Raw genomic sequence first — 11,947 nt, 5'->3', positions numbered from 1 at the left:
TTCTAGGCATTGAAGTCCAGTTTCTTTCTTTTGGTCTCTTTCTCTCAAACTAAATATGCCTATGATCTTCTTCAATGTGCGGGCATGGTAGATTCCAAACCAGTTTCTACTCCAATGGTTGTTGGTCAAAAGCTTACGAGTACAACTTCAACATTTTCTAATCCTACCTTGTATCAGTCCTTGGTTGGTGCTCTTCAATATCTCATCATCACAAGACCCGATCTCTCTTATGCTGTTAATTAGGGGTGAGCATCGGCCAGTCCGGACCGGACCGGACCGAATTGGGTCCGGTCCGGTCCGGTCCCATTTTTAAAGGACCGAAAAGATTCGGTCCGGGAGTTTTTCACCCCGGACCGGACCGAATAGAAATTAAAAAAATATATTATTTATATATATTATTTATATAATAGTTGTATATAATTAATTATATAATTATATATGGTATAAAAACATATTAATAGTCTAATATAGACTATAGTTATACTAATATAGTTATACTAGATCACTATAACTAATACTTCAACAATAGCTATAGTGACCTGTACTAATAGTCTACTATTAATACTAATATACTATTATATAATTTATATAGTTATACTAATCACTCTAATTAATACTATGTATAGCTATATAGTATATTTATCACTTTAATTAATATAATTTAAATATCACTATACTTATATTTAATGAATATATAAAAAACATTATAGTTAATACTTATATAGTTATACTAAAATACTGATTTACCATAACTAATATTACTAATATATAGCTATATTAATGGTCTAATACTATTATAATTTATATAGTTATACTAATCATAATAAGTTAATAACTAAATCACTAGAAATATAACTATATATATTTAGTATGAATGTATTATTATATTATTTAATATATAACTATAATATATAGTACTAGTATATATTAATATATTATAAGAGTTATAGTATAAATATAATATATAAATTATAATATACTAAATCACCATAACAGTAACTAATACTAATATATAGTTATACTAATAGTCTACTATTATATAATTATACTAATCACTATAATTAAAACTAATATATAGCTATACAATATACTTATATAGTTGTACTAATACTATTAGTCTATTATATACTCTAAAACTCAATTCTAATATAGGCTATATAGTTATAACTAATACTAATATTTATATTAATACTAATGATGTAGAATATAGTTATACTAACTAATTGATTCAACATAACTAATATTACTAATATAATATAGCCAAATTGAATTATTAATAGTCTAATACTAATACAATTATATAGTTATACTAATCATAAATTCATAATAACTAAATCATTATAAGTCTATAACTATATATATTTAGTATCAATGTATTACTATATTCTTTAATGTATAACTATTAACTATAATATATAGTACTAGTATAACCAATAAAATATATATATATATATATATAATACTAGTATATATATTAATGTATTAACATATTATAAAAGTTATAGAATAAATTATAATATATCATATATTTGTAAATTTATAATAGTATTAGTATAGTTAGCTTAATATATAATATGTTAGTATTAAATCACTATAACTACATAGAGTATTAGTAATAAGAGTATTACTATTATTTAATATAGTATTACATATAGTATTACTATCATTACATATAGTTATTAGTTATAGTATTAGTACTAGTATAGTTATTAATACTAGTATAGTTATTAGTACTAATAGACTAATAGTATTAGTTATTAGTATTACATATAGTTACATATATAGTTATCACTATTACTATTATTACATATAGTTATTAGTTATAGTATAGTTATTATTACATATATTTATTAGTTATAGTATTATTACTAATAGACTAATAATATTAGCATATTACTAATATATATATAATAGTATACTATATGTATATATATTAAATATATTACAATATAATTACATAAATATTAAAAAAAATGTCATTAAATATTAGCATATTACATAAATATATAGTTATCACTATTACTGTTATTACATATAGTTATTAGTTATAGTATAGTTATTATTACATATGTTTATTAGTTATAGTATTATTACTAATAGACTAATAGTATTAGCATATTACTAATATATATATATATATAATACTATATGTATATATATTAAATATATTACAATATAATTACATAAATATTAAAAAAAATGTCAATAGACAAAAAAAAAAAAAAAAAAGTCAACCTTGGACTGACTGGACCGGACCGGACTGAATAGGACCGGACCGGACCGGACCGGTCCTGATGGAGTTCGGTCCGGTCCAGGGTGGGAAAACCATGGACCAAATAGGTCCGGTCCGGTCCACAAAACCTCCCCGGACCGGACCGAACTCACCCCTACTGTTAATACGGTTTTTTAGTTCATGCATGCACCGACTGATGACCACTATCGAGCTGTCAAAAGAATCTTTAGATATGTCAGAGGCACAACAATCTTTAGAATCCAAGCTGCCAAGGTTTTATACTTCGTCATATATTGTGTTGATTTCGAAAGTGCCGGATCCCAAGAATTTTGAGAAATTTTGGCCAATTAGTCTTTGTTTGGTGGCATGCAAGATCTTCTCGAAGATTCTTGTGACTCGTTTAACGGGCTTTTTGCCAAGGTTAATTTCAGCGGAACAAGGGGCTTTTATTCCGAGTCGTAGTATTTTGAGAACATATCTCTTGCTCAAGAGATGATTTATGTTTTGAAAAGGAAGAAGGTTGGCGTGAATGTTATGATGAAACTTGATATGGCAAAGGCATATGATAGGGTACATTGGGATTTTTTATTTAATGTCCTAGCTAGTTTTGGTTTTTCGAAAAAATTTTGTAATTTGGTAAAAGAGTGTGTCGTGTCCCCTTCATACTAGATGATGATGAATGGGTCATACAAAGGGTTTTTCAAGTTGACAAGAGGCTTGCAGCAAGGGGATCCCCTGTTGCCATATTTATTTATATTGATGCAAGAAGTACTTTCGAGGCTTCTTCGGAAAGAATTCGACGAGAGCCACATTGGTAAGTTTATCATCCTATGGGGACACCATTGGTGACTCACTTGTTATATGCGGATGATATTTTAATTTTCTTAAATGGTGAAAAGAGATCTTGGAAAAGATTGGGGGGCGAACTATCTTACCATGAAACCTGGTCTGGATAGCGGGTTAGCCGAGAGAAATCGACAATTTTTATCTCCACAACTATTAGTGCAGCTCGGCAATGTGGTTTGGTGAAATTTACGGGGTATGCGCAAGGTAGTTTTCCTATCATGTATCTAGGGGTTTCATTGGTATGTGGTAGATTGAAGGCGATCCATATGGATCAATCGGTAGCGAAGTTTCGGGCTAAGGTTTCTGGGTGGAAGGCAAGGTTGTTGTCGCAAGGGGGCGGCTAATTTTGCTTAAACATGTGTTATCTAGTATGGCTTCTCATTGCTTGGCTGTGATAAACGTTCCTCAGGTTGTGATTAAAAAGATCAATTCATTCTTGCTACATTGTTTTGGGGAGAGAAGAGTGGGAAAGCAAAAATGAAGTGGTGTGCGTGGTCTTGGATGTGTAAACCAACAGGGAGGGGGGCCTAGGCTTGAGAAATTTTCTGGAAATCTAACGAGCAATGCATATGAAATTGGCGAAGCTAATTTTATCGATGGACTCGTTGTGGGCTCAGTTTATGGTGGCAAAGTATGGAATGGGTCAACATGTTTCTTTACTAGTAGCTCGAAGTAATAGCTCGAGATTATGGAAGTCTATAGTCTCTGTTCCTCCGGACGTATGTGAGGCAACTAAAGTCAGAGTAAGGGAGGGCATGGTTTCTTTTTGGTATGACAGATGGTTTTTAAGTAGTCCTCTTTGTAATATGGTGGATGTAGTTAGCAGGCCAGCTTTGAAAATTAAGGAGGTTTGGGTTGGGGACTCTTGGGACGTTAACATGCTGCAGTAGCTAGTTGGTGCAGAGTTGGCAGACACTGTGATCAGCAAAATTGGTGCAGCCTGTTCTGGGCAAGATGCTAGTTTTGATGGAAAGTTTTCTACAGCCAGTGCGTGGGACTTAATCCTAGTGAGGGATGACCATCAGGCTTGGATGGACTAGATATGGAGTAAATATTTACCGAAGAAAATTTCAGTTTGTATGTGGAGGGCTCGGTTCAGTTGCCTAGCGACGGATTCCCTGGTGCAGTTCCATGAAGTGGTCATGGCTTCAAAATGTGACTATTGTCAAGTCCCACAGACCGAATCTCTGGATCATGTTCTTGCTTCTAGGCAGGTAATAGAGCAGGTATGGCGTCTAGCCTCTTTGATGTTGGGCATCTCATGTTTAACAACCAGAACCTAGTGGCATCAAGTGGAAGCATGGCTGGCGTGTGCGAGAAAAGGGAAAAAATCAAGAGTTTTAATTGGCCTTCTACTAAGCATGTTAACGTGGTGCTTATGGCGTCAACGATGCCTAGCTCGGATGGAGGGAGTTCAGGGAAGTGCAGTGGAGGTATGGAGATCCATTCGGTTATAGTTGGGGATTTTGGTAAATGACATGCATGACAAGAGGCTTTCAGCAGCTGATGCATAGATTCTTAGTGCTTTCGACATTAACATAACGCTCCAGACAACACGTAAACTAGTTCAAGTTGTTTGGTCAAAGCCCTCACTTGGTTGGTGGAAGCTTAATGTCGATGGTAGTTGCCGTGGGAACCCAGGAAACTGTGGTGGGGGTGGAGTATTGTGGGATCATTGGGGCTAGATAAAGACGGGTTTTTCTACTCACTACAGTTTCGGGACCAATAATGAGGCTGAATTAAGAGCTTTACTCCAAGGGGTACGGCTATGCAAAGAAATGGATTGTCGGAGTATAATTTTGGAATGCGATTCCAAGGTTGTAGTGGATTGGGTGAAGAAGCGAGGCTGTCATTTATGGCATCTTTGGGATTATTGGAATGCTCTTCTTTAGGAACTTGATGGAGTCCACTTTCAAGTGGTACATCAATTCAGAAAAGGCAATCAAGCGGCGGATTATTTGGCAAGGAGAGGAGAAGAGTGTTTGAATTGGGATTTTATTTTTGGTGATGACATTCCTAGATTATTGAAGGGTATTATTAGACAGGATGCGTTGGGTATCTCTTCTATTAGGAAGTAATTGTATGTTGGATTTTGTCGTGTGTTTTGGCATGTTTTAGTTTCCTCTTTTACATAAGGGGTTTGGTTTTTGGTAGAGGTTTTGGTTTTGGTTGTTTGGGCACTTGGCTCTTTTGAGTTATTTGATAGATTTTTGTAAGTCCCAAGTGTCATGATGTTTCCTATGGTATTCTTTCGCCACAAGTGAGAGTTTTTTTAATAAATTCGGGACGGGGTTGCTTTGTGTGTGGCTACTGGCTCTTTTCAAAAAAAAAAAAAAAACTCTCTTACTGTTCACTTCCACTCTTGGCACATTGAAATGTAGATTGGGCAAGATGCCCTGACACTCATTGATCAACTTCAGTTTACACCATCTTTCTTGGCTCAAATTTGATCTCCTAGAGTTCAAAAATACAGCCCACAATATCGAGATCCAATGCTGAGTCTGAATATAGAGCTCTTGCTAAAACAATTGCAGGAATTACATTGTTGATTAATTTATTTTTAGAACTCAAAATTCAGCCTCCATCTCCTACCACACTTCTATGTGATAATCAAAGTGCCATCTTCATGTCATCCAATCCCACTTAAGCTTGCTCCAAACATATTGCCCTTGATTATCACTTTGTTCGTGAGCAAGTTGTTGCTGGATGCCTTTGTCTCCTTCATTCCCTCAAATCTTTAGCTTGCATATGTGTTTACCAAAAGCCTATCTCAACCCCAATGTAACTTCTTCTCTCCAAGCATTGTGTACACTGCCCCAGTCAGCTTCCCCGGGGGGGGGGAGGGGATGAAGGATAGAGTTGGAGCCCTCCAACCAACTCAGCACAATCACATGCATAAGGCAAGTCATGATAACTGTAAATCGTGTATCAAGATCTGAAATAGTTTTGGTATGTTAACAAGATTAGTGTATAGATTTCAACATTGCAATCTTTGTGTTTAATGGAATGATTGTATAATTTACTTGATATAATACAAGATCACACACTATGGGGAAATCAAATCCTTTTAGCCCGTTTATTTTTATTTTATGTTGTATGCAACTGCAATTTATATGAAGGGATTTTTATTGGGGTCCCCCGCTCTCTCTTCTTGAATTCTCTCTTTTAATTCAATGCGAGTTTGTTGAAAGAAAATTGAATGCTATTGATCTACGGGTGGAATCAAACTCACTTATATTGTTAATTGGTTTAAAAACTGCTCCCAACCACCCTGACGGTATGATGAACTGTAAAATGACATTTGTTATGGCATAGCCCCCTCTTTTGATTTTGTTCACGTTTTCAAAGAAGAAAACTCTCTAGTTCATGGTTCAACAAACTTTGAAACGGTTGGTAATGATGCTTTTTCTTCTCAAGTACACGGCTCCCAAAGAACTTGATTGGCGTTCTAACAATGAATCGCAATGGTTTTTCAACTTTTAGACAGAAATAGCTTTTATAGTCATACTAGAGACTTTAGTTTGCAGTATACTTTCACCTTTGTAATTAGCAAAGTATGCAATAGGTTTTGACAAGAGGTTTGGCTTTAAGATTTTGTTGCTCCAAAAACTCATTTACTTGTAAATGGTTTTTGTCTGCCCAAAGTGACTATAATGAAGCTCAAGATCCATCCTCTGCCATTGCAGAATCCCATGTTTAGTTCCGGCTTTTCTTTTCCTTTTTTTTTTTTTTTTTTTTTTTTTAGATTCTTCATCAGAGATTGCATGTGTAGTAGAGAAGACTTTTGAACAGTTTAACTAAGGAAAGCAAATTTGTCTACTCAATTCCATGCGGTGACTACCACTTGAAGGAAATCGCATTAGCTCGAACAAAGATAACATTCTACGAATCAAGTTTGGTTAAAATGTGGAAAAAATTTTAAATAGTCACATACAACTTTCATGAATTTAATCTTTTGAGCGTACACTCACAAAATATAAGACAAAAGTTTGGTGAATATCCATGTATAGGCAACTGAAAGGAGAGAACCGACTGGAATTGTCACGGCCCAAGAAATCACAATCTCCTTCACCGTCTCTGCTCTAACACTATTGAGTCCTCTTGCAAACCCCACGCCCATGACTGCACCAACTAGAGTGTGGGTTGCTGAGATGGGAAGCCCCAGCTTCGATGCAAATAAAACCACAGAGGCCGCAGCAAACTCAGCTGCGAATCCTCTAGTTGGTGTGAGTTCTGTTATCTTCTTCCCAATTGTTGCTATCACTCTATACCCCCACATTGTCAGTCCTGCAACAATCCCAAGTCCTCCCCATGCAAGAACATCAGTTGGAATAACAATATCAGTTCCACCGGTACCTCCATGAAGTATAGATAGTGCAGCAGCCAGAGGACCTATTGCATTAGATACATCATTTCCTCCATGGGCAAATGACATGAAGCAGGCTGAGAGGACCTGCATGTACCCGAATACCCCATAAACAATCTCCAGCTGGGTACCCTTTGGCCCTGCAATATCAGAAAGCAACCCAATATTTTTGTTGAGGACGACTTCCTCTTTTGGCTGTGCTTGCGATGTAGTGGACTTAACAAGGAGATGACCCAGCTGTTTTCGGATAATTTTGTTTACAAGGACTGCTCCAGCAGCTCCACAGGCTAAAGCCTGAGCCACAGCCAGAGGAAAGCTCTTGCTAAGAGGAAAGGCTGCAAAAGAAATTCCGGTTACACCAATGAACACAGCAACTGGTGCAGCTGTAGCTGCAGCTTGTCCTGGGTTTGTAGCGCTGTACACAAACTGAGAAATACAGAGTAGTTAGAACTTATGTGCATCTCATCATTATGTCAAATGACTCGGGGAATGGACAAAACTAATAGTTGCTCTCAATTTTGCGTATTATTAAGAAGTAGCTTCTTTATGTTTGGCTGGTTCTCCATATTGTCGGTTATTGTAAGTTTACATAGGAGCAAGCATGAGGTACAAGAAGTTATCAACCATGTATATGGCTTATGATTTGTTTTATGGGTCCAATATACAAACCATTCTTACATTTCATACATTAAAATGATGTAAAGTCCCAAAGTCAAATCTTTTAACAATCAGGTAAATGCATAAGGTTAGAAAAGAAAAAAAAAAAAAAAAAAAAAAAAAAAAAAAAAAAAAAAAAAAGGTAAATGCATAATGTTAGGTTTGAGACCGAGAGAATATACCCTACGAATGCATTTGTAGACAAGAAATGACACCAGTGCTCCCATTAATGGCGAGATCACCCACGAAGAAGTTACCCTTGCCAGTGAACTCCAGAAGACAGCACCAGGTCCTCCGTAGACAAGTCCAAATCCAACCATTGATCCTACTATACAATGTGTCGTGGAGACAGGCCAACCATAATAGGATGCAACCTGCATAGCAAAAGATAGCTCTTCATGAAACAAGAACAAGAAAATGTAGCTCATAAACATATTACAGTAAAAAAAACATTTAAATTCAAATGTAAAATTAAGAGAAGTCGTACTTAGAATATTCCGGGTAGCCTGTGAAAGCAAGAGCACCTAAGAATTAAATTTTCTCATTAGAGATGTCTCTGTCTTGATATTGTGACATATATTATAAATTATTCTAGAGTCATAATCCTCCCCCACAAAAACATATTCTCGAACACTTATTAAGTGCAATAGGAAGTTCAAACCATACTGCTACCCAATAGCTGTCAAGCAATTTAATGATAGTTCAAAGCTGTTGCATTTCCAAGAGCTAACAGCCTAACATGCAATTGAATATTCTACCTCTTTTGGTACCAATAAATACCAGATCAACTAGAGAAAGGGGCTATGTAGAAAGGAAATATACATATTTGAATCAATATTGTCTAGGATGTAAACCCAACGTTGGAGTAAGCTGTTGTACAACAGCAGTATTATATGTGCAAATACAAGCATTCCAAGTGTTTGTTAAAGACAACATCAGGGAAACCTTTTTCCCCATTTGAATCAATATTTTCTAGGATGTAAACCCAATGTTGGAGTAGGCTGTTGTACAACAGCAGTATTATATGCGTAAATACAAGCATTCCAAATGTTTGTTAAAGACAACATCAGGGAAACCTTTTTCCCCATTTGACACCGATGAAATACCATGCTCTTTGGAGAAATTAGTGATGGACAATTCATATCAAAATGGCGTCTCACAAGGAATCAATTAAGGAAAAAACCCAACTTCCAGTCCCCCAATGAACCGTGAATAGGAAGACATCCTGCTTAGAAAGACTAGCTCTACTTATCTAGGCAGACAGAACCTGTTCTCATTGTTTTTTTTCCCGCCATCTTTAGATGGAGATATCAAGGAACTTTCCACTCTTGATGATCTTGTGGAAACCAGCTTTGTCTTGCATCCAGAGCCACCTTTGTATACCTTTGCCAATCCAAACACAAAACAAGCATGCAAGGCACTCTAAGATGAACGAAACTTCAATGCTTTTGTCCTGACAATGCTGTAAGTTGATTAATTCTTTTATTTTAATCCTACAGTATCTAAAAGTTGAGACAATTTTAGCAGAAATTGAAAGGAAATGAGCTCGTGTTAGGAATCCCACACATCTGAAAGACTAGTAGCACAAATTCTCCTGCTACATTAACTTCGAGTGGAGACAGTCACTCACACTCTCACAGGCACTTAGTCCTAGTATTCATCCACTAGGAATAAGTACAAGTAAGTTTCTTTAACAAGGTGTTACTATAGCCCATGGCACATACTTGAGTTCCCAACTTCGTAATATCAAATGTATAGTATAAAATAGGATTAACATTTGTAAGTACAAATCTCTGTTAAAACAAAAAGTAACTAGTGAAATTCTTGCATATAAGTTGGTCAGGACATTTTTTTTTTTTGGAGGGGGGAAAGGGGAAGGACCTGATTTATATCATTTGGGTGATTAGCTCCATAAGCTAAGAACAAAAATGGCCTAAACAAGACTAACCCAAGCAAACTCCATATCGGCAGCATCTTATGATTGACAACATACCGAGATGATAATGCATACTGGAGAAGTGAAAGAACATGACATATTTTTATAAAATTTGGTTGAATAAAATAACCAAATGTCTAAAATAGACCAAAGTTTTGTATGACGACCGGAAATGGAGTGGTTTAAGGGAGAGCCGGGGAGAAAATTCAGTCATAATATCCGATTACTGAATCCACAGTCAAAGAAAGGAACATCTTTCCACGTTTATGAAATCATGCACCAACACAAATGCAGGCTAACAATTGTTATTAAGCTCATACGTGTTTTCTTGCTTGAACTTTAAAAGCTTTATTTGTAGGAAGGAACGAAATTGCTGACTCTACAGATACTTTAATTAGCTTGAATTATGGTTCAGTGAAGCTTAGCAATCAAACATTATATGGATTAATCTAATTGGTATTGCATGCATTTGGTTGGTATACATGTATTGTCCCCCACACAAAGTAATTCACAACCAATAAGAAACAAAGGACCAGTAATCTGTACCTGCAACCAAGTACCAGCAGCAGCCAACGAAGAGAGCAATCCAGAGAAGAGCAGCATATCCTTTCCCTCAAACACATTAGCGACAATAATGCCCTTCTGCATTGTACTCGTCACATGGGTGCCCATCAACAATGCCCCGGTGAACTCCAAAACCGCGGCCGTCAACACGGCCTGTCGGAGCGACAATGCCCCCGAACCTACAGAGGTCCCCATGGCATTGGCCACATCATTGGCTCCAATATTCCAAGCCATGTAAAACCCCGATAGCAGAGTTGCATATGACAATAGCTTGGTCTTCAAGGACAACCCCTGCCCCAAAGACTTCATAAACAATGGAAAGCAGAGAGCCACGAACGCTATGCATATATAAATAGCAGAAGCAGAGCTTGAAGATATGTGAAAAGCTTGAGCCATTCCACGCGAGTCGTCGTCCTCGGTTTTCTCAACTTCATGACGATGATGTTCGTTGAGTTTGATCTCCTCCTTTTCTTCTTCGCCTTCAGCTTCGGCATAAGACGATAGGCTTGCAAACGGATGTGTGAATTTAGCGTCTTTCAGCCTCAAGGTGGGTAAATAAGAAGATTTGGGTGACAGTAGTTGAGGCTTGAGAAGCAGCGAAGTCTCTCTCTTGGGGAGTTGAGTTTCATGGGGAAAGAAAGGAGAGCGACGTTTGGGAATGTAGAGATGGGTGTTATGCAGAAAGAATCCTCGAGGTGAAGAAGTACTGGTATTTCTGGTTGAAGATAAGCAGAAAGAGGAAGTCATGTCTCAGAGAGACAGTGTAAAAAGAGAGAAGGGGGAGAAAGAGTGGAATATGGATTAAATTATTCAGGCAGATTGTTGGCCATGGAATTTGGTGGAGCAGGAGACGAAGAAGAAGTAGGTGGAGGAAGAGGAACGGAGGAGTGTGCATTTTGAAATTGGATTTGTGGTTTCTTTGTTTCTTTTATGGGTGGAAAGGGAGGTGAGGAAGTGGATTTGGCTGTTTGCTTTGGTCTTCGGTACGAGTGGCTGTAGTCCATCTTTGATTCTTTGGGAAGGACCTTCACGGCTTCACCACCCATCATATCCACAAATATTCAGAGAAAAATAGATTAGATAGCAAATCCAAAGAGAAAATTTGCATTATCCGAAATGACGAAGAATTCTTTTTGTCCTTGGATGTTGAGGGAAATGGTAAAAATCTTATGTTTTGTGATTCTCAGCAATAGAGTTATTGTTTTTAATCCCCCTCTATCTATCTAAGTAGAATGAAAAATTATAGAGTACTAATGCATGAGATGATATTCTAGTTTTATCAAAATATGTTATATCATTAAAACTATTTACGTGAAGATTATTTTTAATATAAATAAATAAAAAA

General features: G+C 36.4%; 1 protein-coding gene across 1 annotated transcript; it reads right to left on the bottom strand.

The window, feature by feature from the left end:
• Nucleotides 1–6,908: 6,908 nt before the first annotated feature.
• Nucleotides 6,909–11,557, bottom strand: LOC122310754 (inorganic phosphate transporter 2-1, chloroplastic). Its single transcript, XM_043124890.1, has 3 exons — nt 10,585–11,557; nt 8,285–8,476; nt 6,909–7,871 (listed from the first exon to the last, which is right to left on the bottom strand). The coding sequence occupies exons 1-3, from the start codon at nt 11,347–11,349 to the stop codon at nt 7,047–7,049; spliced, it is 1,782 nt and encodes a 593-aa protein (XP_042980824.1). The 5' UTR covers nt 11,350–11,557; the 3' UTR covers nt 6,909–7,046.
• Nucleotides 11,558–11,947: the final 390 nt, after the last annotated feature.

This window comes from Carya illinoinensis, chromosome 5, assembly GCF_018687715.1.
Source record: "Carya illinoinensis cultivar Pawnee chromosome 5, C.illinoinensisPawnee_v1, whole genome shotgun sequence".
NCBI classification, from domain to species: domain Eukaryota; kingdom Viridiplantae; phylum Streptophyta; class Magnoliopsida; order Fagales; family Juglandaceae; genus Carya; species Carya illinoinensis.
This window is presented reverse-complemented; position numbering and strand designations above follow the sequence as displayed.